This window comes from Drosophila tropicalis, unplaced genomic scaffold (assembly GCF_018151085.1).
Source record: "Drosophila tropicalis isolate 14030-0801.00 unplaced genomic scaffold, ASM1815108v1 contig_302, whole genome shotgun sequence".
In the NCBI taxonomy this organism is placed as follows: Eukaryota; Metazoa; Arthropoda; class Insecta; order Diptera; family Drosophilidae; genus Drosophila; species Drosophila tropicalis.
The window spans coordinates 568,955-596,623 of record NW_027172757.1 but is presented as its reverse complement, the minus strand read 5'-3'; the positions used below and the strand labels follow the sequence as shown (position 1 = coordinate 596,623).

At 34.5% G+C, this 27,669-nt stretch overlaps 1 protein-coding gene across 15 annotated transcripts; it reads left to right on the top strand.

Annotated features, from left to right (window-relative positions):
• Positions 1-1,119: 1,119 nt before the first annotated feature.
• On the top strand, positions 1,120-27,669 carry Ndae1 (Na[+]-driven anion exchanger 1). Of its 15 annotated transcripts, none has more exons than XM_068284090.1 (13): positions 1,120-1,535; positions 16,973-17,076; positions 18,082-18,291; positions 19,462-19,932; positions 20,480-20,590; positions 20,972-21,139; positions 21,698-21,998; positions 22,063-23,008; positions 23,061-23,563; positions 23,620-23,932; positions 23,999-24,241; positions 25,487-25,746; positions 25,960-26,769. In XM_068284090.1, exons 2-13 carry the CDS (start codon positions 16,983-16,985, stop codon positions 26,126-26,128), a joined length of 3,789 nt encoding a protein of 1,262 aa, XP_068140191.1. In that variant the 5' UTR covers positions 1,120-1,535; positions 16,973-16,982; the 3' UTR covers positions 26,129-26,769. The 15 variants fall into 15 exon arrangements, with proteins under 15 accessions (XP_068140191.1, XP_068140193.1, XP_068140192.1 ...); XM_068284092.1 differs by lacking the exons at positions 1,120-1,535; positions 25,960-26,769 and adding exons at positions 14,238-14,514; positions 27,387-27,669; XM_068284091.1 differs by lacking the exon at positions 1,120-1,535 and adding an exon at positions 14,238-14,514 and having other exon boundaries at positions 21,761-21,998.

The following is a 27,669-nucleotide window of genomic DNA, read 5'->3' as shown; positions in this document are numbered from 1 at the left end:
CCATCAATCAGCCACATGACTGCCTCGGCCGGTAATTATGGGGGAACCTCTTTGATCCATCCAAATGGAGTCAACGTCAGCAGTTGAATTGCTTTATAAGAAGTAACATTATTTACCATACAATGACCCAAGACACGCGCCTATAATAATGCCACCTGATTATAAGTACATAATTTGTAATTCGAAAATAAGCAGCGAAAGTGAAATTTTTCACAACTGAAATCAAAAATTATCTGAACATTTGAGAGAAAGAGGAAGAGAAATAGAGAAGGGTAGATAGATGAAGGGTTACAGTCATAAAATAGTGATAAACTAATAAAATGTTTAAAATCTTTAAGTTCTTAGAAATTTTAAAGCTTTTAGTAACAAACAAGTGAGTTTTCAGCAAGGAAATACTTTAGTAATATAAAATTGAAAGCTTTTTTATAAGAACTGTCCAACACTGTAAATGCTTAAATAATATGCCATCTCTTGAAATTTTGGCATAAGCATTTCGTGACTGATAAGAATCTCAACTTTCTAAATTCCTGTCTTCATGCCAGTTTCCCCCTTTATCCTGTACCCCATATACTTACATATATGTATATAACTCACACTGCCGAAACAGATGATTACAAAATAGCTCAACAATATAGAAGCCGCACTACAAAATCAAAAGAGAATGCCCCCAAGGAGTTGCCACACAGAAAAAGAGGCAGAAAAAGGCCCCAAAACAAATTGGTTTGTCCCAGTCTCCCGCTCTCTCTCTCGGTGTTTCTCAGTCTCTTCTCGTGGCTCTCAATCTCTGACATTTACAATGTCAACTAAATGAAAAAGGACCGTTAAGCAGCGACGGCGCACTCAAGAGACGGCGACAGAGAGAGAGAGAGAGACTGCTCCCCGTTCAGAAGCCGAAAGAGAGAGCAACAGCAAGAGTGAGAGAGCGTGTGTGGCGCTCGCGGGGGTGTTTGCTCCGCTTCAACAAAATGTGTACTGATTTTCAGGTTCTCCTGGCTCGTGGCACAGTACGGACGTGTTTTTTATTTTTACTGAATTTTTTGCGTACGGGAAAAGTGCAAGAAACCAATCAACCGAAAAAAAATATTTAAAAATATAATACACATAACTTAAATAAATATTTATTAATCAATTGTTAACTAGCAAATAATAATAGTAAAAGAAAAGAAAACATAGATACCAAACTAAGTTAATGTTTAAAGTGCATTTAAGTAAGATTTTCTAGCTAAATATAGATGAATGTTGTTTATTGTGTGTATTAGTAAAATGTTAATCAGCAAAGTCAAGCTGTCGAAGGTGTGAAACAGAAGTTTGAAAAGAAAAAAAAAAAATATATCTAATCAATCCAAAGAACCACTGCCAAAGTGAGCGAAAGTAACACAGACCACCGCAGATACACATAAGTATATCCTTAAACGAGCATTTAGACGGCCTGTTAGCCAGAGAAACTACCGACTAACTGGGTCAGTAGGCAATCAGCAGTAAACCTTGCCAAAAGGTCTTTATTGCCCCTCCCACACCCCACAGCCAGAGTTGCGGTAAGTACTTTACTTGGCTTTACTTTGTTATAAATAAATTTCAAAAATTGTGATTAGTTAGTCTAAGCCCTATCCTAAGCCTTAACTAGGCTGACTTTTGTGTGCTTGGCATTTGACTAATCAGCATAACTTTTTCCATTTCTTTGCCTATGCTTTGCTTTCATGTTTGTTTTTTTTTTTTTTTTGCTCCCCTACCCCCACCACCACGCCCCTTCACTCGGTCTGTGGTAAAAATAAAAGCCTAGAAAGCGGGTCAATGGAGCTTAAGGGCATTGTTGACACTTTTCTTGGTCAGGAGCCAAGTTTGCATTAGAAAGGATTAAAAACCATAGAGAATGCCACAAAGATATATATTTTGTAATTACAAAAATTTAATTTGAATTCTTTGAAGTTTTTTGACATATTTTTAAAATGCAAAGTATTATTAAACAAAGAACAATCTATGCCTTTAGAAGTAGACTAGACTAGTTAAGCAGAGTTTTGAATAATATTCAAATTTCTATTTTATTTTCACTTATTATAAACAAATTTAAGAATTGATCAAATTTAACTAAACAAATGAATATTTAAGCTCTTAATGAATTTTATGGCAATTATTTTGAACTAAACATTTACATTTAGATTAACTAGAACTGAGGATTAACAAATTTGTTGACAACTTTTTTAAACAAACAAACAGAAACAAATATTTTTTTCTCATCAGCAAATGTAATTCATTTTTATTTGTTTCTATTTTAGAATAACAACAAACACTTAAACCAAATATATTTAGGTTCCATAAATCATCAAACAGATTAAAATTAAATATATTTTATTTTGAGTTTTCTAATTGGCCGAAATAAACGGATTGTCACTTTCTGAAATTGGCTTTTCAATTAGCTTCTGTCATTATTATGACCACTTATAAATCAAGTTTCGGTATTTAGCCTTACACAACCAGATAAATGGGGCAAAATTTCAATCAAAACCTCCTTAATTGCCACCTTTGAATACAAATACAAAATTGTCAGTTTATGACAAAAGGCAAATTTATATAAGGCCGCCCAAAACGGACCTACAAATCGTTAAACATCGTCCACAACGTAGACAACAACAACAACAACAAATGTTGGGGGCATAATCAATGGTTATTTTTATGACCTGCACTCCTCCCCCCTATATTTCAGATATATTGTGATGTAATTGGAATGTGTGTATCTTATGCAAAGTATTCCAAGGAATGCCAGGTTAATCGAAAAAGTTGTATTGGCATCAATGTCGTAGACGGAGTGGAGTCAAGCTTCTTTCCATACAATTAGCCTGGCCCCCACAAGAAGTTAGTATAATTAGCCTCAAATGGAGGCCCAAATCCTAATGTCAAATGACAGAAGACCCATTTAGATTATGGGGGTGTGTCAAAAGCCTTGATATACAGTGGGGAAATAAACTTTACCCTATATTTGAGTACATACGATATGTAATATGAGCTCAAACTGAAATTAACTTTCATGTAAGGTCCTTCAGTTAGCCATCCTTGTTTCATTTGCATACTTCGAGTTCAAAATGTATTCACTTTTTACTTTAAATGAAATAAATTTGATTAGCTTACACAAAAGGAAAATTGTATTTACGGTGAATGGAAATTGTTGCTTACCTTTTGTTTCTTTGCCTTTATTTACATTGTTTGCTCATTCTCAAACAAAAGGCCAATGTGAAACACTGAAATGATGATGAGCCATAAGAAAGAATTGGATCAATACATGGTATTAAATTACAGCAACAACAAATTGAACAAGAAAGTAAATGAAACTTGTAAAAGATGAGATGAGACGGCCAGTGTTGAGTAATAACAAATGAATAAATAATGCCAGAATGCCAGTACATAATTTATTTCAAATTCCATGGCAAAATTATTATTCAAATTATCTACAAAAAAAATTCGTATCTAAAATTTTCAAGTCAAGAGAAACTATTTTCGTAGTAAATTATTATACTGCCAGTGTTGTGTAAGGTCGAATTAATAAATTTTACAAGGTAATCCTTTCATAAAAAGCTTTAAGGATTTCTAATCGAACTGTAAATTATAAAATAAATTATAAATAAAATTTCTTAACACTTAAAAAAGAGACAAAAGTCATTAAACAACACTTAGAATCGTTTAGTTCCTATCAGTTATTTGTTCCCTGTATCATCTTAACTATTAAAATATAAGTTGCTTTAAATAAAGACCAATTTAGCCAAATATTATATCAGAATGATGCTCTTATTGTTCCAGAGATCGAAGCTAATGCTTAATATCTCAATTAATGAATGGAATTTTTATAGCCCTTGCATTTTATGACCCAGTTCGCACAGTTTCGTCCTTTAACCAATTTTCCATGACTGTCAGTGTGTTTTGGTGTTTGTGGCTGAGACGCATAGCAATCCTTGTCTATATTTAACCGAAAAACGTCAATTTTAATGGCCCACTGACGCCTGAGTGCTCCTTGAGAAGTCATCCTCAAACATAGCCCCTTCCCGCAGGTCTGTAGTCATTCTACTCTTATCTATTTCGTAACACTTTTAACGCGACCTTACCCACAAATCTTACTATTTAAGCACAGAAGCGGGTTACAAATGGACGGCATACGACAGAGGGGGGTCTAAAAAATCAATATATATGTATGTATATACATATGTAGAAGCAAACACTTTCCCTTCGTTCCCAATTTCCCCCCCGTCTTGCCGCTGATTTTTTTGTCCACATGGCAAAATTGAAAATTTCATTTACACTTGACACTCAAGCGGTGGAGGGCCAACTGAGGAGAGAGGGAAAGTGCAACATGTTACAGTAGAGTCTTCTCCCCACAATCTTCTCCCCCATGTCTTCTCATGTTTCTTACTATTTAGTTCTGTTTTGTGTTGCTGTTGTTATTCTATAAGCCATTGCACGTGCTCGGTTGCAAAACGGTTCGTCTACAGTTCCCGCTTCTCAGAGTGCCATCGATGGCGGGTGCTGGGTGGTGTGTGGTGGGAGGGGAGGTAATAGTGAAGAAAAACTGTCAACCCAAAAACCAAATTGAATGGAATGTGTGTGTGTGTCTAAACAGGAAAAGGAAAACTGCATACGACAGAGATAAGTGAGAAGGAAATTGTGAAGAGCAGCAACAACAAAAACAGAAACGAGAGGCAAACATAAACACACTTCAGGACATTTCCGAGTGAACTTTGACAGCAAACGGTTTGGAATTACTTTCAAGTATTTTTCCAAGATTCTCAAAAGTAACTTAAACCATTCAAGATTAAATGCGAACTAAAACTAAATCGGTAATACAAACTTATCTACTTTTTGTTGAGAAATCTCTGGATCCTAACTATCTTTCCATATACAAATTTGTCGCTCTTTCTTGATCGAAGCTATATTATTAAAATTAATTCTTCTAATGCTAAATTTTGAAGATCGCAGAGAAAAGTTAACAGTTGATAACAAATTGTGTTTATTTGAAAATAGATTGGAAAAGGAACTGAAATTTGGGAAATTTATTTAAAAGTTAAATTCAAATCGATTTTAATCGTAAACGGATCTAGGATTATAATAATTTTGCACCCCTTTTTGGTTCTTTATAACCTCAACTAGAGTCTTCGAAGTGATCGAACAGTCTTAAATGTGGTTCTTAGCTGATCTCAGTCGAAAGTCCTTGCAGAATCAGAAGATTAAAGAGTTATTTCAATTTGTGGTATTCAAAATATCTGAGGTTATGGGTTTTTTTCAACCTCAGAATCATATTTTATATTTGAATAAAAGTTCGATATTCAAGTTTTTGAAAAATTGTTTTAATTTAAGCAAACATCTGGTAAGATGCAGCCCCATATAAATGTATCATTGATCAATCACATTTCATTTAAGTGCTGATATAAAGATGTATGTCTTTCTTCTTTATAGTTGGAAAAAGTGGATATGAAAGTGGAATGATTGTTTCGAATCTTATTAGAAAAACCATTCCAATATACCCTTTGGCTGCTTTTTGGTGACAGGGTATAAAAATAAATTTGTATTTCCTTTATTTTTGACATAATTCAAAGTTAATTAAATTGAACACGTTTGTCCCTAGACCAATTTAACACCCGGAATCCTTCAGTACACACACGTACACGTACACACATACACACACACATACAACCACAGAATTTCCCTTGAATTAAAATGCATCTTTTCACTTCGTACCCGCCCCCAAAGACCCCGCCTGCATTATTTATGCAATGTGCTTATAATAGTATAATTATATGTCACAAATGTGAACGTGTTAACGGGAAGATAGAGCAAGAGAGTTCTTTCTCTCACTGTTTCTCTCTCTCTCTTTTAGACTCTCTCTTTGCCCAAGTGCAGCCACAGAGAGTCTCTCCAAACAGCTGAGTGCAATTGCATCTTCTCTGCAGGAGGAAAAACTCTCATTTCTTAGCTCTGAACTTCCCAAAGGCCCCACCGGCCGCATTAGTCTGCTGCGCGACTCCAAGCCAAACGCACAACAAACTCGGAAAACATTAGTGGAAAAACTCGGAAAAACAAAAAGTGTAAAACAACAAATCTAAAGAAAGAAAATTTGTAAATTGTAACCATTAAGCATGTTTAATTTGTATCTGAACTTACTTTTACTATGTGCGACTATGTGACTTTGTGATAGACAGTAATCAGTGCGGAAGTTTCTAGCTTTTCGTTAAGCATATCCTTTGTCCTGGCCAGACGCGGTCATTAACCCGCCAACAGTGGCAAACAGTGACTCGAATTAGTTGTCTTTGTTAACCAAGTTTTTTGGTGCATCCTTTGACGAATGCCACAAAATGCCGCAACAGTCGCAATTGAAACACATCCATGGACATGGACGATTGCCCAGAGTCATCAATTCGGATAGTAGCAGGTAAAATTTGGTTATTTACACATGGATGAGTTTGAAATCCTTATCCAAATCTTCTTTATTTTGAACTACACTTGAAAGGTTTCAATAGTTTTAGCCACACAAGGGGTAACAAAGTAATTGTTGATGCTTAAACATAAAAAATATCTACTTGGAAAAATTTCCTATATCCGATAATACTTATTATTAAGATATTGTAAAAGCAGATACATATATAACTCACAGATAGATAAGCAATTTAATTTATTTCATCATAGGAAATTATATTTTAAAAGAATTTTAGTTTAATTTCTAAACTTCTTTGAAGTACTCTTACAAATAGTTTTGACATTTTTATCTTTTACAACCGAAACACAATATAAACAGACTCTGTCAGCAGAATGTTTATACTTAATCAATTAATTAACCCAATTGACAAAAATTAACAGTGAAACTGTGAAAGTTAATGTACTTATTCAGTTTTTGACACCTTTAGCTTGGAAAATAAATTTTTAGTATTTTTGACTTCCCAAAATTTAAAAACATTTGTTTCTTGGAAACAGAAATTAAAAAAAAAAACTTAAAAACTAAACTATTTGGTTCAGATATTTAGATGAATAAAATTGTATTATTTAATTATAAAAATTCACGTATGTTTTAATAAGAATTTTACTGCAAACTTAATGAAAGGTGTATAAGCTCGCCCCTAATCAGTGGCGGATGTAGTGCTGGTTGAAAATTTAACCCCTAAAGTATGCAATAAACAATCCAAGAATTAGTTTTTCGAACCAAATTAGGAAACTTTGTAATGTTCTGTGTATAATTATCGAAGCAAACATTGTTAAAAAATATTTAACTACATGATGTACAATAAGTTTTGAATTTGTTGAATACAAGGCCATCTTTTTCAGCTTATTGTATACTTTAGGGGGCAAAGTTCCCATATTTAAAGTTATACATACTTTCTGGAGGGCATAGCCCCATTAGGTCTTTTCGTTTCAGATACAGTTTATAACATCTTTATCTAAAATTTTGTCTACAGCTTCTTGAAAAAAGGATGAATATTTATTTTTCTTTTGCTTCTTCTTCATTCACTTAAGCAGTAAGATGCATTCACCACATCAAAAGCATTTCCCGTATAGCGTATATATTTGTGTGTCTTCATCTAGTCAATTTCTATTTAAATTCTAATAGAACACAATAGAATCTAAATAAGGCATATCTCTGACTAAGTATAGCTTTGGTATGGAAATGGAGATTACAATAAAGATGTCTCCCTCTAAATTAAATGACAATGGGACGAACGGTCAGGCAACACACGCATAGCTAACTAAATTATTTACTTAGTTCAATGAAATTATGACTCGAATAGAGGAAATTTTTCTCCACCATGGATAATCAGCATAGCTACTATTACTTTCCATTTTAACCAAGTGTATATTATTCTCAACAACGGACTGGGTCAACAACATGTCAAGTGCAAAGGCTTTTTCATCGTCGTCTTTGTTGGCATCTCAGACAGAGTTTGTTTATCACATCTTGTTTGTGATAAAAATGGAAACTGAATGGGGGATGGGAGAAAAGACATATCTTTGCCGTTCTGTTCGATAAGCAAACAATGTACCCAACAAACAGAGGCCCTAAAAAAACTCTCCCATTTGATGTTAACTTCACAGAGGAGTTTCTGCACAGAGAGCGAGATAGAAAGAGAGAAATAAACAAAGGGTGTGAGTGAACAAGAGAGAAGGAAATCCCATTCTCGTACTCCTCCATGTATGGGGACATTGATCCCATTTTGGTATTTCACCTGGTTTGTTTGTGTGTCACATTTCCTGTAAGCGGCACGCGCCATTTCAATACCCTGCAACTGCCCTAGGGCGAAATGGGTATATAGAGGTCTCATAAAGAAAACTCTGTCAATTTAAGAAGGTTTCTCTATATTCTCTTCTATCCTTTCTACTTATTACAGGATATCTCAAAGTCCATAACAAATACAAAATTATATATTTATGCTTAAATACCTTAGGCTTTATTTCTCACACCTGTCTGGTGTAAAAAAAAAACTTTTAGCTTATGTGATTTTTGAATTATTGCCATGTTAATTGCTAAAAATCTTTCTAAAATAAATCTAACGCCTTTTTTAAATCGACAATTGTGCAAATATTTTTATTAAACATTTTTTTATCACACTTGTGTATATAGGAATTCGTATCCCTTTAGGAAAATGACATCACGTTTCATCGGACTGACAGCAACTAAAGAAAAACCAAGTTAGAAATTGTCAGTTTTTCCTCCTATTAAAGGAATTTATAACACAAAGGGCCCTGAGCATGACTACTGGGCATGAGGTCATGTGGTGCAGTCACTCAAGTCAAATGTCATTAGGTCAGAAAATGGCAACGGAAAAAAAAATGAAAAACTTTTTAATTCAACAAACATTGAGAGTAAAACTAAATGTGTTACCAAATAACAAATCGATGTGCAGGTTAGAGAGTCTCTTTGTTAACGATTTGTATATCTTTTAAGTTCTTTAAAATCACGTCTTTTAAAGTTAACCTTAGAAGTTCTCAATCTTATAAAAAAGAAGGTGGGGATAACTGGCGCAAGTGGGCAATTGGGTGCTTATAGAGTTATCAAGAGATATAAGAGCACTATCCAAAAAGTGATCCTAAGATGAGACGTACTCAATACGTAGTATCCAAAACCTCTACGGTTATCAAATTGTGCTAGGCAAGAAAAGGTTTAAAAACATGGTTTCGATTTAATATTTTGATTGATGTTATCCGAATGCATCGTGGGTTATTAGTTTTTTCCAATTAATTCAAAAATTTTAGTCGGAAATACTAAAAGTTTGGGTAGAGCTAAGGAGGCACTTCAAAATCAAAGCTTTACTTTAATAAAATCCTTTGTATCCTCCTTATTACCCCTCACTCTTTAGAAACAGTCAAAAGCATAAGGATCAGACTACTATTATATAGCTCCCATATAAAGATCTCTCTAATAAAGATCTTAAACAATCTTGACAGCAATCTTATTTCTGTTTCAGAGGAAAGATACATTTATAAAAACTATACAAACTTTAATATGGTAAAACACTGAGCCATATGGTCCTGCTATTTGTGACAATGCCAATTTAGGGTATAGCTATTTAACAGTAAATTAGGTCTAAATGTATCAATGATTAGGACATATTTCTAGTCTTGATACAAGTAGTTCTTGTATATTAAAGAAAAGTCCGCCGAATAGCCCAATGTCTGTTTATTGATACCATTCAATGTTCATAATAATATTTTTTATCGATCCTGGATCCTAAAAGTAAACCTACCCAAAAGAAACACAAAAGAAATCTGTCAGAAAACACAAAAAATGTTTGCAATCAACCAAAACTTGCTTCAAATTTACAATAGTTAATAACTAAATTGCCTTGTAAACTGTAAATTTGATACATTCCAATAACATTCACTTTACAGGCATTAAATTCCAAATGGAAAGAAAGCAAAGGATAAAGAAGATTTTTACAACACACAAAATAACCTTAAATCCTTGTTTAGAGATGAGAGTTTTAAGTTTACTTATACAAAGAGTCATAAATCCCCAAGTAGGCCAAGGGACACACAAAAATTGAAAGGTTTTCTTTCTTTTTTTCCCCCTTTTTCCTTGTTTGTGCGACCTTTAACCTGAAAGTAAAAAGCTCATGAGCAAAGGCAGATGTAAGGATGTAAAACAAAAGAGAAATCGCCCCCTAAACTATGCAGTAGTGTACAGAATACATAATCAACTCCTTAGTTAAATGCAATAAATCTTTAGGAAACGATTGTCATTGTAATAGTAAAAGACGAAACTTCGACAAATGACACAGCATAGACAGAAAATATAAACCTGTACATAACCATTCAATAAACTCTTTACCAACGATATCTTATCCATTTGCACAATTAAAAGCAAATTGAACAAATTAATTTTTATCAAAGAGAACGTAAACAAAAGAAACTTAGCCATATCATAAACCCAATGTCAACATCATTCTGTTGACACTCGAAATACGTTGGCCATAAAACGACTGGAATACGATGATATAGGCAATACTTTTATAGACCCTCCAGTTTGTGGCTTAAACTGGTTCTCCACTCATTTAGCGTCGGCTATATCAATATATACTAGTTAAAAACATATTAGAAGTTGTGTCATAAAATGATTTCCAAAGAATAACTAATAACTGGAAATCGGCTGTTTGGAATGAAATTCATAAAAGATCAAATACAAATATGATTTCAAAAATAGAGTTTAATAGGAGCTTATCGTATGCTTAAGTGGTTGACGTGAGATCTAAGTAGATTGATACGAATATGCGTTTAATAAACAATTTAGTTGTCAGGGGTGTGGCCTTTTTTCGAGTGCCTTCGATAAGATATAGATTAGGAACCCTGAACTACTAACAATAAGCTTTTTTGACATGAAAGTCAAGACTTACTCTTGTTTATGACACAATTCCCAGGTAAAGAGAAAGAGACTGCGTGTGTGTGTGTGTGAAACCGTCAGACAGTGATTAATTTGATTTTGTTCAAGTGTTCTTAAATGGAGATTAGATGAAAATTTGACGTCAATTCGTATAGATCTTATGGAGATCTCAATACAAATGGGAACAAAATAAAATGTGACAAATGTTCGTCATTGATTTTCGTTTTTTGAACTATGCAACAATGTTGTCCTCAAGTGTTAATTTGTGGTTAATTTGAAGATACCCAAAAATTATGAATTGAATTGATTTATTAACGTAGTCAAACGAAATACGATTCGGTTGTGGCCTGTTGAAAACAATTTTATTATAAACTCAGAACCGGTTTATAGGTTCAATTTGATCATCATCAATTGAAAAGGAGTTTTTGATTCAGAAATATTTTGAAGAATCTACAAAAATCCCCGCACCTCACAAACACACACACACCACACACCTTTTTTTACACCTTAATTGAGCAAACAAAAACTGTCTCGTCTTTTTTTTTTTTTTTTTTTTTTATTCCCGAAACGTTTTCAAGAGTTTCGAGACGAGATGAACTCGAAGTGTTTGGCTCTTACCAGTTTAAGCCGGTAAAATGTTGGCATGCAATCGGCTACGCACACAACTACAACATTAGCCACAGCAACTTGTTGCAAATTAAATTTAAATAAATACTAACTTGAATTAACAACAACCAACAACAAACACGCCATAGGTAGGCAATTTTCCAGTTTTGTTTTGTTTTTCGCTCTTCGGCTTGCTAAAACAGCTGTCTACCGATTCAGAGCGGTAACACTGATTATTATCTATAGCCAAGTATATATATTCTTATACTTATACGATTATTTCTCGTCTAATAATGACAGCGAGAATTTTGTTCCTTCTGAAAACAAAAGAATCTCAGAAAATGCGACATAAAAAATCGTGAAAAAAACAATTTTCATCTCAAGTAGTTTTAGCTAGATTAAGGCGGTGAAATTTTAATAGGACCATCTAAATAAACGAATGAAAAAATAGAAATAATTAATATGTTATATTCTTATTAATATGCTCTAATAGTAATTCTAAGCTCAGTTAAAATTTAACTTAAATAAAATTAGAAGTTCTCTTTAATTAAGTTCAAGTTTATTTCTTCTTTAAGCTCGATTAATGATTTTATATTTAAGCTTAAATATTTCTAAGAACAGTCAAAAATTTAAAATTTTATTAATTCTAATGAAAGTCCAACAATGAATTCAAATGAATTGCTATTAAATGTCACTAAGTTCAATAAAAAAGAAAAAATATAAAAATATTGCTAACAATTCCAAAAGCTTCTAGCAATTTAAAATCAAATTTAACAACAAATAAAATTACCATGTAATTGATTGGGTTAATATTTATATATTTCCAAGTTCAGTGAACATAATTTGACTTACATTTTCAATACTCACGACCTGCCCTACCACAAATATCTCAAGGCCCAAACTGCCCTCGTGCTGGCTAGCTAGCTTTTAGGCCTTTCGATTTGCCTTCGACTAGAAGAAACCAACAAAAACAAAAGCAAAAAAACAAAAAGAAACAAACATTAAATATGTTTATTTTTATCAACACGACACAAAGTCAAAAAGCATATCTATGAAAAAACAAAAACTAAGACAATAGAATAAACATCAACATATATATTTATAGGCTGACATATGTATAAGTATTTATGGTATATAAACATACATACATATATATATGTATATATCTAGATAATAAATCGTTCCATACATGTTCATATGCAGTTTGTCAACACAAACACAAAAACATGCCAGAAAGAAATGTTAACAAACAAATATAACTGAATTTATTTTACCCAGTAGCTAGAAGGGGAACAGAAGGTATATTCGATACCTCAAAATGTATGTAACAAGCAAAGGCTGTCACTCATATTAAAATAATAATAAACTTAACTGATTTAGATACCAAAACTCATAAGTAAAATGCAAAAATATATACAAGAATCTTAATTACATATGTCTTCATTTGATATCACGCAAATACACATGATTATTAAAAAATTTACTAATTTAATAAATCAATATATCTAATCTTATATTTATCGTTACGGACTTTAGTGTCGTGAAAAGGATTCAGGCAAAAAGACCCAAAAATGACACACAAAAATCCAGATGACAATCACAAATCCAGAAATCAAAATCTTTGATTTTCCAGATCTTCAATTTCTTCATTATTTAAGAGATCTCCTATTTAAAGTTCTAAATGTGATCCAGCCATAATTTGTGCTTTTTGTTGAATTGAAAATGAAGGAAAAAGATTGAAAGCTGATATGATGATATGATATACTTTATGTTGTCGGAAGTGTCTCCTTCTGTGCGTTACAAACATCTGACCCATTCTATAAAGCCCTCTGCAAGGATTGGTTTCTTAAGTTTTATTCCGATATATTTCGGCCAGTCATCGATAGCCCATTTAAGGACAAGTTTTCGTTCGCACTCTATAAAGTGAATTGGCAGAGCTCTTAACAAAGTTCGCTAAATCACTAACTAAAAGTTAATAGACAGTTAATAGAATTTGTTCTTTTAAAAAACATAAAAGTATAGTGTCATTATATCTGTATAGGAATATGTTCTTAAGTAAATCCAAGAGACAGATTTTAGACCAACTAAAACCCAGGTTCATCCACTTTAAACTTGGTTTTGCTTGATCTTCATTCTAGATCACAATTCTAGCTGCTTGTGCAACAGTTTTTCTTCTTAAGGATTAGTCTGTGAAACATTCACTTATGGATGGACCTAAGATCACATAACTAATCAAGCGAACCTTCGAAATTGGTAAACGAATTGTAGACCGAAAATAATCGAGAAAATGTAAGGTAGGGGCACTTGATAGATGCACCCCAAAAGAGATCTCAATCCACCCAGTGGTGAGAGACAGTTCTCTATGAGTAGAACCACTTTAAAGCACCACTTAAAGGCATTTTGTGTTGGTTTCGAAATACAGGGTATTACGATCGCGAACCTCTTGACTTTAATTCTCGTTTTCTCAATTCCAATCGAACTGAATTATTGTAAAGTTGATAACAATCGCATAGGCAAATTGATAAGCAAACTAAAGCAAAAGCGAAAAGAAAAAAAAACATTGATATTTGAAAACACATTTTGTAACCAGTGGGATTAGGCAGAGTCTCCCCCTCTAACACCCCCTCTCCATCGACTACTCTCTGTCTCTGTTCGTTCTCTCTTTCTTGCCACTCTCAGTGCTTAATCTCTCTCACCGTCTCGCTCTGTGTGTGTGTGTGTGTGTTAATCACTGGCAGCAGCGGGTTAAGGCATCAGCTTGAAGATCGGACAGTTAGTTAGTCTGCAATCGCCAGGGCTCGCAACGAGTCGTACTATATCGTACAGGGCGGAACAGAATAAATAAAAATCGACAAAAAAAAAACGGAACTCTGTTTGTCATATTCCATTGTGTACTATCGCGTATTTCGTTTTCTTCGTTTCGTTATTTTCGGTTTTTACTATTTTGATAATCGTTTCCAGTTGATAAATAAATAGAAAAAAAAAAACACAATCGTGAGATAAGACTAGCAAAAACAAAACCTAATAATTCAAGTTATGGCCCATAAAAATGAATACATTGAATTGTAAGTTAAAAAAAAAAAAAAACAATATAACTTAGAAAATTGTGTGAAAATTATGACAAAAATCATAAATTTAATTCGATTTGCTAAGCAGAAAGATAATTTATAGAACATTATTATCTTTTTATCAACCAAATGCCGAAAAATAAAGACCATAAAAATTTATTACAGTTAGCACAAAATTTGCTTATCTAGTGGCATGAAAAATTTACTTAACACCTTCAAATTCATTTGATTAGACAATGTCTCTAATGTTTTTATCAACCATTTAGCTAATTAACTGGTTAAGTTATATTAGTGTTTTTTTTTTTTTTTGGTAAATGGCTTTGCACTTGTCTCTGTGGCCTGTTACCAGGTTACTAAACTAGTCATCGTTAGTTAGATGGGTTGGACCCAGTTTACACCGGCAAATGGCAGACTGTCTGGCAGAGTGTCTATTATATTCAGTTAGATTAAATCTAGACTATATTGACTGATAACACAAAATGCGACTGTATAATAAGATGGAACAAAAATTATAAAAATAAATAAACCTTAGTCTATATTTTTCTTCCATAATCCCTCACCTCATGGTCATTATATAAACCGAGAATGCTTATCAGGACTTTAGAACGAACTTCTTTTGACAAATTTAAATATAGAAATTAGTTAATATATCAAATCAATCAATAGTCCGAACTAATGAGATATATTTCTAAGATTTTGAAATTGATAGACTGATTAGTGAAATTTCTGGACCTATTAGAACTATATAACATTATATACTGATTTCTATAAAAATTCTTACTTCAAGTCGAAGTTTTTATCTCATTTTTAAAATTTCCATAATTAGCTACTTCCAAGGACTTAATCTAAGTATGAGTAATGAGTACATTATGAATTAATAATCAAATTTGATAAGAGGTTCACTAATATCTTCAGATATTAAAAACAAAAACTACAATGTTGAGTCACAAAAATAATGATATAAATTTAGTAAGATAAAGAATTATTAGTTGTTTTAACTGGAAGCAAGAAATTGACAAAAACTTCAAACGAATTTGGCAAATAAACATAAAAAAACAAACATTTCCAAAAAATTTGTTAATCAAATGAGAATTTTAAAATTAGATTTTATATTCCATTTTTACGATTTTCCTTTTAAAAAGCAATAAATAAAATCATATTAAGAATAAACTTTTGCTTCAAGTATTTATGAGGAATAAAATCACTAACGATTGATTTGATTTTATTTTATATATTAGCAACTTCCAAAAACAATTAAGTCTAACTACGAGATTCATTTATTCTAAATGCATATTTATTTTTATTTTTTTCCTGCTGACGTTTTTGTTTAATTTATCATTTTGCATCTTTAATTCCCTTACACAAATATTGAAATTAATCAAATGGAAAGAAAAAGCAATACCAAACTCAAACACGTTGAACAAATTAAGAACAATAAACTGTTAATGAATGTGTATAGAGGCAAAATAATATTTATATATTTGGCAAATGCAAATAGTCGTTTCTCATATGCACGTGACTGTGGAAAACACAACAAACTAAATGAAAATTGAGACATTCTCACAATAAAATTGATGAATGTTGTCATCGAGAGACCAACTACGAATTGCCGCTAAAGTAGGAAGCAGTTAAATAAGTCAAAACATTTAATATGCATCTGAATTTGATTTGGGGATGACGCTAATGCTCACCACTCATATGGTTAATAGGGGGTGAGATACGTGGGAGTGGGAAGTGACAATGAGTGTGTCAATATTAATGACAGAATGACTATGGCAATGGCATTCAAACTGAAGCTCAACTGAGCATTTGTCAATTTTGTTTGTTTTGATGCGACTTGAGTTTGAATTGTGTTACACTTTCGTTCAGATCAGGTATCACAGCTATAACAGGAGAAGTGTTAAGTCAAAAGATCATGGACAACCAATTGACAATTCAAAATCAAGTTTAATATATTCAAATCAATTCAATATTCAAGGAGAGAGTGCAATTCAAACTCTAAGAAGTTGGTAGATACTCTCTTAAACTTTTGAATGGAATAAAATTTGTAATCTAAAAGACAAATGGAGGAGAAGCTGACGGGATGTCTAACCAAAATCTAACCAAAAGCTGGATAAGAGATATACCTTAGACTAGTTTGGACTATTTATATAAACGAAAGAAATGCTTCTGCAATACGAAGTCCCTTTATAGTTAATACTTTAGATGTTTCTTAGAATGGTTAGGGTAAGTTTTGTGTCACATTTTTTTCAATTTGAAATCTTAATTTATGTACATTTTGTTTGCCGTTTACTTTAGTCGGTCACTCAGTTATATACACATACGTACGTTATATGGCGCATTTCAATTAGGTTCAAACTATTTGCATTTGCCGCCCAGACTTGGGCTGGGCATTAAACTTACACTTTGTCTGCAATTTATTATTTTTCTCTCTCTCTCTTTCTCGTATTTACAGACCCTGGACCATGAACTCCTCAAGTGGTGATGATGAGGCTCCCAAGGATCCGCGTACAGGCGGTGAGGATTTTACTCAACAATTTACAGAGAATGATTTTGAAGGTAAATATTTCTGTATCAACATAAAACTAGTCAAATTGTTAGACTAAATTTTAGTTGGTATCTAAACAAAAATTCATTAGAAGTGGTAAAACTAGACAAGTGACAAATTTCATATATGTTGCGTTGGTGTTAATTATAATGTGATAACTAGAGACTTGTTTTATAATGAACTTAACATGAAATGCTCGATATGCGTATACAAATTTATATAAAAAATTTATCAAATTTAAATAAACTTGATTTGCCTACACGAGTCTCTTTACCAAAATTTTCGTATATTTAGGCTTAAAGGCTTGACGTCGGACCAGAGGGACATATACTCTATGGTGTCTTTGGTCTGTTTTTCCAGTTTATCCTTACATGATCAGTCTATTGATTGCCATTTTCTAAACACTCGAATCTCTCTCTAGATTTAGATTTAGACGCCCACTAATTAGGTAATCCATGCATTCCACATTCGACCTACTAACGTGACTTGATGAGCAATTAGAAAGAAACAAGAAGCCAGAGAGAGAAAGAGAGAGAGAGAGGAGAAAACTTGTTACAGGCTATGCACTGTATAATTAATTTAAATTTACAAAACTACAACAAAAAGATAAAGATTAAGATGATATCACAATTAGTCAACTCATTTGACTTTCAAACATACGGGCTATAGAAATCTGTAAAGAACTAGATTTGAATTAAGTAATATACATAAATTTATTTGACAATTAAGAAAAACAACATACACACACAGACACACACGTACCACAAACAAAGAGCCGACTCTATGAATCATCAAAGTCAGAGTCAACGCGGCGTATAAGTAATCTCAATTTTCATTAGCCTTGATTAAACAACAGTCAGACGGGAAGTCTTATCAGCGGTGTAAAGAGGAAAAAACACATAATTGAACTTTAGGCTTTAGGATTTTGATTGTTATTGTAATTGAATGGAGCGACGTTTATTTAAAAAGCATTTTTCTTAATGTAATTTTCTGTGAAATTCTCTCAATTTCCCCAGGACATCGGGCCCATACCGTCTATGTCGGTGTCCATGTGCCAGGTGGACGACGCCATTCCCAGCGTAGGCGTAAACATCATCACAGTGGCACGGAAACTGGATCCGGTGGTGGTGTTGGCGGTCGTGGAGGAGGACCCGGTGGCGGCGGCGGTGGAAGTGGCTCTGGCAAGGACAGCAGCAGTGAGAAGCAACAGGAAGCGGAACGTCCAGGTGGGTGTAGCCGCAATAATAACCTTGACTACATACGCGTGTGCCAGAATAGAGGGGGATTGGTCGAATGACAAATATAATTACGAAATGGTTGACTGATGTAGCCAATCAGTATATGCTCACTATACACCCAAGGCTGACCAAATTACAGGAAGTGCAAGTGTAGAAGGACGACAAGTGAATGAATGAAAGAGTTGAAATTATAGCTTTCAGGGTAAAATGAGAATGAAGCCAAATGCAAATAGTCAACATTAATTTGAGCTCCTGCATAGGATTGTCGGAATGACCATGAAATTAAGATTCTGTTAACATTATGGCATTCGATTAGTAATTAATTCTGTTGTGTTGTGTTCCAAGATCATAATATGGACACAACTTTATCGAAATGTGGGCTTAAACTAAGTTTTCTAAGCTTCTCTCTAGTTTTACATATCAAGCCCTTAACCCTTTCGCACTATTAGGTTGATCGATATTTTAAGCCAACTTGATTGTGGACTTTCTAAACTAATTCTTGGGTAAGATTATCCGTCCTTACAAGCCCTCAAGAGATAGTTCGAATTTGAAGATAACTTGTTAGAGTTAATGAATTAGATCTCTTAGATCAAAGACTTAATCGTATAACTTATCTTATGAAAGGTTAACCCTATTTCAAACATTTCCTGGTCTCAGTCTTTTCTTTATCCCAGGAGAGACCTGGAAATGCTCCATGGAAAGTATTCAAGTTTGCTAAAATATTGGCATGACATCTTCCGCTCTGAAAACTCACCTTATCCTAAACTTAAATTAACCTTAATAAGGTCTTACTTTAATAATTTAACATTGGACTCTTGACGAGGATAAGTTGTTTATGTAGTCCTTTTTTCGTTTTACCTTGGGCAGACCTAAACTTACGTTAAACATTTTAGCAGCATTTCTATTCCCAGTTGTCGTCGTTCCCTAGAGCTAAATAAAAGCTAATAGTTTGCAAAGCGTTCAGCCATTTCACACTTTCCACTACTGTTCCGTATCCAAAAAATAACTTAACTACAAAATGTCAGGCATTTCCTTGCCAGAAACTTATGAAGCCAATTAACTTTGGCACGCAAACAGCCCGACTGGACGCACACCCAGAGTAGAGTGCGATAAATGTTGATTAAGCTGATGATGGTTACTTCTTTTCATCGTTTGCAGTAACTCCCCCAGCCCAACGTGTGCAATTCATACTTGGCGAGGATGTCGATGATGGTACACATGTCTCTCATCCGTTATTTTCGGAAATGGGAATGCTGGTTAAGGAGGGCGATGAGATTGAATGGAAGGAGACGGCCCGTTGGATCAAATTCGAAGAGGATGTGGAGGAGGGCGGCAATCGTTGGTCCAAACCACATGTGGCCACATTATCGCTGCATTCGTTATTCGAATTACGCAGCCTGCTGCTCAATGGCACCGTCATGCTGGACATGGAGGCGCATAATTTGGATGTGGTTGCTGATTTGGTATGCGATCAAATGGTTAATGCTGGCACCTTACCTGCCGGCGCCAAGGATAAAGTGAAGGATGCTTTATTGCGGCGACATCGCCATCAGCATGAATATGCCAAAAAGACAAGATTACCTATTATACGTTCTCTGGCCGACATGCGGAATCAGTCATCAACGAAAAGTAAGTTTTGTCCTTCCATTTCACTCACTCTCCCTCTCTGTTTAGATAACAAGGGACTCGATCAACTCGTTTGTTAATTTTACGCAATTGTTCACTCTGTGTGCTCATAACAAATCATCCATATTTCAATCATATAACCAAATTATATTATGCATTGTCCATCGAAAAAAAACAAACAAACAAATTATGAAGCCTTGCATCTGGATGGAGGCCATACGCCTAGCAGCGGCACATATATGTCCAGTAAGGATCAGCGTGGTTGTTATCTCGCTGTTCCCACAGGTACTAACCGTAAAACAAACTGTAACAATATTAAGAGTTGCCTGGCACCCGCAAAAACAAAAAACCAAAAACCCAACAGACTCGGTTAACTTGATCACCTTTGAAGCAACCAACTGAAAAAAGTAACTCTTATGCACCAAGCTCATATCTAACGCTTCATTTCTATTCATAAGTTCATTGTTGTTGAGCCAAATACATAATTAGACTTCAGGCTAACCGTTATAACCGAAACTCACTCGCTTCTTTTAAATTGAAACTACCAAAGCTGACACCACATCAATGCATCTGGGTGCCATTGGGGTTACCACCTGGTTTCATGCAGGCGCCTCGCCTCAGCATCATTCAACTTCAGGATCAGCAGGACAAGCAGCCACAAGTAATATTAGTTAACGTCACTTTTTTTTTTGGTTTTTGAGTAAACTGTACTTCTTTCACTCTCACTCTCTCTCTCTCTAAATATCTCTTTCTTTCTACAAACTGAAAGCACGTTAGTTTTACAACATTTTACTCTCTCTCTCTCTGTCTCTCTCTTGTGTCGTGCAACTTTTATTCCCCCTTCGTTTTGAATGTCACTATCCTTCTCTTTAAATCTCCTCTCAAACTTAATCAAAAAGTAAACAGGGTTGATTAGAAATTTTAGGAGATTTTTTGGATGAACCACAGAAGTGTAAAGAAGTGTGTGAGAGTTTTTGGAGTGGTCTTTTGATCTTACAATTAGTGTCCTTAGAGCTGAGTATTACCCGTTTTCGTATTCCAGTTGAAGAGCAATCTGGCGGCGGTGCTTTAGGGGCCACCACACCGATATCGCTAACGGCCAGTGAGCCAGGACCGCCGGGCGGTACTACAACAAATGGAAATAGTGCTGCTACCGGCGGCATGGGACGTTTTCTAACTGTACCCGGTAAACCCGGCAACAGAACGCTCGGTAAAGAACCCAAGAAACATCCAAAATTATTGAATGACAAAAAACAAAAAAACAAAAATAAAACGAAAACAATTTGATTCTGTTATGTCTCTGTTTATTGTGACGAAATTTGCATGAAGAAAGGTTAGAAAAGTGAAATTCAAAAAGATTGGCAGAAGGTTTTAGTTTTGTAGTTCAGATACAAACCAAATCACACTCACACACACACACACACACATACATACACACTGCACGTCTATCTCTTTCACTTAATTTGCATGCATTTTCATTTCTTACTCACTTATTTGTGTATATACATATATACCTTTTAATTCCAATCTCTCTTCCAGCACTTTTGTATGAAAACTATTTTAAAACTAATTTTGTATTTTCTATTCTGTTTTGGTTTGAAACCCACTCCAACACACACACACACACACATCTATATCTGTTGTTATTTGCTGTTGTTATTATATCAAATTGTAATACCACCCAAATCCGGAAAACAACAAAATATTACACACAAAATCCGATCCCTCGATATATACCCGTTACACACATGTGTTTGGTAAACGTTAGAGAAAAAATCTAATTCTAAAAATTTGCAATCTGCACAACATTTGAAAATGCCTGCCATCGCAGAGGATATGGTGAAGAGTCCCAGCAGCCAATCGATGGCACGTCAAGGAAGCGGAACAGAACTCAGTGAACAACAACATAAGGGCAATACGCATTTTATGCGCAAGATTCCACCAGGAGCCGAGGCCAGTAACATTTTGGTTGGCGAAGTTGATTTCCTTGAGCGCAACTTATCCTGCTTTATACGATTGAGTCAGGCGGCAGTTATGGGCGATTTAACAGAAGTTCCCGTGCCAACTAGGTAAGTTTTAAGGAGTAGCAATTGAAAATGTAGGGACGACTATATGAAACATTTGCTTTTGCAGATTCATCTTTATACTCCTTGGACCGCCGGGAAGTCAGAGTAATTTCCATGAGATCGGTCGTGCCATGGCCACTTTAATGTCCGATGAGATCTTTCATGAGGTGGCCTATCGTGCACGAAAACGCGATCATTTGCTGGCTGGTGTTGATGAATTCTTGGATGCTGTTACAGTATTACCACCCGGTGAATGGGATCCCACAATTAGGATAGAACCACCGGCAGCTATACCCTCTCAGGAGGTCCGCAAACGTCCGCCAGAGTTGCCCAAGGAGGAGATTGACGAGGAGGAGGAAGAGCAACGTTTGCGCGAAGAATCGGGTCTGTCACGCACTGGACGACTATTCGGTGGCCTCATCAATGATGTGAAGCGTAAAGCACCTTGGTATTTGAGTGACTACAAGGACGCTTTGTCCATGCAGTGTGTGGCCTCATGGATTTTCCTTTATTTTGCCTGCCTGTCGCCAATTATTACATTCGGCGGCCTACTATCCGCAGCAACGGGCAAGCATATGGCGGCAATGGAATCTCTGGTATCTGGATTTGTGTGTGGCATGGGCTATGGCTTTTTTTCGGGTCAGCCGTTAACAATATTGGGTTCCACCGGTCCAGTTCTGGTCTTTGAGTCAATTATCTATGAATTCTGTTTGCAAATGGGTTGGGATTATATGACATTCCGTTTCTGGATCGGCATGTGGGTCGCCTTCATTTGTTTCGTTCTGACCGCGATCGATGCCAGTGCCCTAGTGTGCTATATAACACGATTCACCGAAGAGAATTTCGCCACATTGATTGCCTTCATCTTTATCTACAAGGCAATTGAGAATGTTGTGGTAATCGGCAAGAATTTCCCAGTCAATCAGGATATATACAATTGTGTCTGTACCCCGCCAAAAAATAGTAATTCCACTATATTAGAGTATGCCAAATACAATTGGGATAATTGTGAGGTGAGTGTCCTAATGTCCTTGATCAACCTAATTTCTAATCACATTCTTGCAGTCCTACGGTGGCATTTTGGAGGGCAGCGATTGTGGTTTACCACCCTCGGAAAACGTCTTCCTCATGTCTGTGGTTCTATGTGCTGGCACATTTATTTTATCCACCATTTTGAAGGATTTCAAGAACTCTCTATTCTTCCCATCAATTGTGCGCCAATATATTAGTGATTTCTCCGTGTTGATTGCCATCTTTGCGATGAGCTTCTTCGACTATTCATTGGGTGTTCATACCCAGAAATTGGAAGTGCCACATGAATTCAAACCCACCTTGAGCACAAGAGGATGGCTTATACCACCGTTTAGTGAGAAGAATCCATGGTGGTCGCCCATAATAGCAGTTTTTCCAGCTCTATTGGGCACCATTCTGATATTTATGGATCAACAGATTACAGCGGTTATTGTGAATCGTAAGGAGAATAAACTAAAGAAGGGTTGCGGCTATCACTTGGATTTGTTTATTCTATCCATATTGATTGCCATTTGCAGTATCATGGGTTTACCTTGGTAAGATAATGATTTTGTTTCTTTGATTCCTTCTAATTTTATATGATTCCTTGTAGGTTCGTGGCTGCCACCGTGTTGAGCATCAATCATGTGAACTCCTTGAAATTGGAATCGGAATGTAGTGCTCCTGGCGAGAAACCACAATTTTTGGGTGTACGCGAGCAGCGTGTGACACATATTTTGATCTTTTTGACAATTGGAGGATCAGTGCTATTGACACCGCTGCTCGGTTATATACCCATGCCGGTGCTATTCGGTGTATTCCTCTATATGGGTGTGGCCTCGCTCAAGGGTCTACAGTTCTTCGATCGCATATTGATTATGTTCATGCCAGCCAAATATCAACCAGACTATATGTTCCTGCGACAGGTAATTGTCATGGCGAAACACACTTAAGAGATCTTTAATATCGATTGTTAATGTACTTTTTTCTAGGTCCCCATTAAGCGTGTCCATCTGTTTACAATTATACAATTGGCCTGCCTCATCATATTATGGCTTATCAAATCTTTCTCACAGACCTCCATATTGTTCCCACTGATGTTGGTCGTCATGATCGGTATACGTAAATCATTGGATTTGGTATTCACGCGAAGGGAGTTGAAAATACTTGATGATATTATGCCCGAGATGACAAAACGGGCGGCGGCCGATGACTTGCATCAATTGGACGCTGAGGTGGGATTTTTGCAGAAATATATTCCATGCTTTGGGGGTAGCGGTAAACGTGAACCCAAGGATAGTCTTGATGGTGATGTGGCTAGTGCTGTTGGTAGTGGTGGCTCACTAAGTCTTATCAAGTGCAATACCACAAATGCAAATGAGAAGGAATTTGAAGCACAAAGTAGCTTGCTTAAAAAGTAGACAAAAAAGAAAACAAAAAGAGAAACCGGCACAAAGTATGCAACACAAAATTATACATTTTAGCCGAGTGCTGCCTATTTCCGTTTGCTTTTGTAGGGTAACACTTAAAACACCAACAATGCACTTTTCCAACGTCACTCAAAATGGAAATTTTTGTTTTTAGATTTTTGATTTTTTTGTTTTTTGATTGATATTATTATTATTGAGTTTTTTTGTTGTTGTTTTTATGCATATATACCATATATATTTAACTATTGATCTATCTATCTCTCACTCTTTGTTAATATTCTTCTTCATCTATGTTGATTTTGGAAAAAAAAAAATATTTTGTTTTTAATTTTTTGTAAACAGTATTTTGTACATTTTTTTATATCTATCTATATATTCTTACATATATATATATATCTATATATTCGTAACTGTAGCATGCAGAATATATTTTTTGTTTTGCATTTTGTTATACTTATTTTTAATGAACCGAAACACAAAAGAAAAAACAAATCGAAACAAAAACGCTCAAGCGCAACTGTACCTCCTACTATTACGCTTTTTCCCGACCCCGAAATTTACGCAAACAAAACAAAAGAAAAACAAATACTTACTCTATATACTTATACTCTTATATATATAGATGTTATATGATATTTATGTAAAGTCTAGTTTTAAGTCAGAACCCCAAATGTATTAAATATGTACATGTTCCCGAGTAACTAACCCACACGTGCAAAAAGAAGAAGAAACAAATACTATTTGTAAATTACAAATGGCAAAATTCCACACAACAAAAACAAAAGAAAAAAAAAACACAAAAAAAAATAAACATAAAAATTTGGCAAAACAAAATTCAAAAATGTTGAAAAATTTTACCACACTGATTACAAACACACTTTGAATTGGCTATACAACACTTGTTTTTCCAACACCCTTTTTTTAGAATATAGCGTGCTCTGTTTTGCTTCTCTATCTCTCTCACACACACTCTCTGCTCTCTGTCTCTGTAACTATCTTATAAATCCCCATCTCAATCTCTACAATGTTGAGTAAATATTGTTTTTGAAGGACAATCATCATCATCATCAACAACAACAACAAGCCCCTGGTAAAGGTTATAGTGCCAATAATTCATCGGGACCCACAACAATACATATACCCTTATCTGGAAATGGTAATGCCAATAATGGCAATAAGCCAGCCATGAATATATCTCAGGAGGTGAATCGTACAACTGTCTGGCAACAGATCAACAAAGATGGCAATGGCATATCGGAACAATTGATCATTCCAGTAACTGTTAAAGTGCGTCAAATCAATGGCAATCAGTAAGTTGATTCAGATAGGACTAACCAACACTATAAGTGCTGGAGAAAAATAGCTTTATAGACAAATGGCTATAAATTCAATTCGATTCATTCATGGCTAGAAATCGAAACTATTTTGATTCATGTAAGCTCAAATCATTCATCTCTGGCATTCCCAACTTTCTCTCCCTCTCTCTCTCTCTCTCTCTCTCTGTATAATTACTTCCTCTTTAGTAATACCGCAAATGCTGCCCTATCGCCCTCCCGACTCTCACCCATGCATGAGGTGGACGAATTTAATGAGGGAAAACTCGAACAACAATCACTGCCAGGAGGCAAGGAGTCATCCCATTTTGAAGGATCCTGCAATCAAGAGAATCCGGCGAATATAACTCATGTCTAAACATGAAAACTAAACCCCAACTACACACAGTTTCATCATTAAACATTATATACATACATACATATGTAGAACACAAAAAAACAACTTTCGTAGAGTCAAAAATGTCGCAAATCCATAAAAGTAAATTATGAGAGCGTTAAATGGTTCCGCCGAAATGAAAATTCCAAAATTAAATAATGATATTTATTGGATAACGAAACAAGAACCATCCAATACTCCATCATATATAATCGTAGTAGAGTGAAAATCAGACATTTTTTAGTGGTGCCAGTTGGTAGCATTTATCATACACACTCTTTATACATATAGCTATATAGTAGAAACCAAAAACTATTCCTTTGATTTTGGGGCTCAGGTATAATATATTTTACAAGTATTATTTACATAGGTGTTAATCGATTTTTAAAGAAATTTTTATAAAACAAAAAACGAAACAAAGAAAATACCTATAAAAAAAAAAAATGCAAATGCAAAGCGCACACATTGTCAATTTTTAAAAATCATTAGAAATATTCCACTATATATGTATATCGAGATAGTTGTATGATTTTGAAAATCCCATCTTAAACTTGGTTCTTGGAGTGGAATACTGTGATTAAATAGTTGAGTGAGTTCATTTTGTATGGGCAAAAAAGGAAAAAGGATATCTAAAATGTAAATCAGAAAACTGTATCAAAAGCAAAAACAAAAAACTAAATGGTCAATTTATTTTGATGCAGTTGCCTGTTGTAAACCAAAACATGTATTATAATTTTATGCCTCATAAATGTGTTATTCATCCTGCTCCTGCACATTTACTATAGTTATATATAACAACAATTACTATACAAAAACTTGAATAAAATGAAGAACAAAACAAAAAAAAAAAACCGAATCTAAATTGCAACTTTAATTTACGTGTTTAATCTTTGTGATGTGCCCCTGAAACTATAATTTTAGTTGTTTATATTTTCATTTGTGTATGTACCTTAATGTGTATCACTCTTTCTATATCTATATATATATAAATTTATCTATCATAGCCATTTAGCACTCAAAACCAAAAACATCGTCAAAACATCATCAAGCAACCAAATTATCAACTCATGGCCTCATAATACTGCATCGTGTCTATATAGATGTCTAAAAAAAAAAAAACAAAACAAAACAGAACCCTTATATATGTATGTATATAGTGAATAATCTAGTTCTGTATATTTACTTTTCATGTAAAGAGTAGTGAAATATATTACTTAATCAAACGTTTTTCTTCTTTTAGAACCCAAAATTTGATACGTCGAAGCAATTGTGGCGTGGATATATTACACCAACAGAAACATCCGTTTGAATCAATGATTTAGAGTATATATAAATGTTTAATTATTAAATTAATTTATACGTGTTTATCTGAATAGATCTCTAAAATCTATCTATCTATATATATTTGTGTAAATGTATAAGCCGTCCCTTCAATATTTTCCACGTCTTCTTTTCAGTGCGTTTTTATAGCACAAAAATAAGAATATGTTATGTTTGCAACTGAAACATATCAACACACAAAA

Bases quoted from the DNA above. Each gene is read 5' to 3' on its own strand.
- Ndae1 (XM_068284089.1), top strand. From the start codon at position 14,486: ATGGCCCATAAAAATGAATACATTGAATT. The intron at 17,077-18,081 runs GTAAATATTTCT...CAATTTCCCCAG, and splicing joins TACAGAGAATGATTTTGAAG to GACATCGGGCCCATACCGTC. The intron at 23,009-23,060 runs GTGAGTGTCCTA...ACATTCTTGCAG, and splicing joins ACAATTGGGATAATTGTGAG to TCCTACGGTGGCATTTTGGA.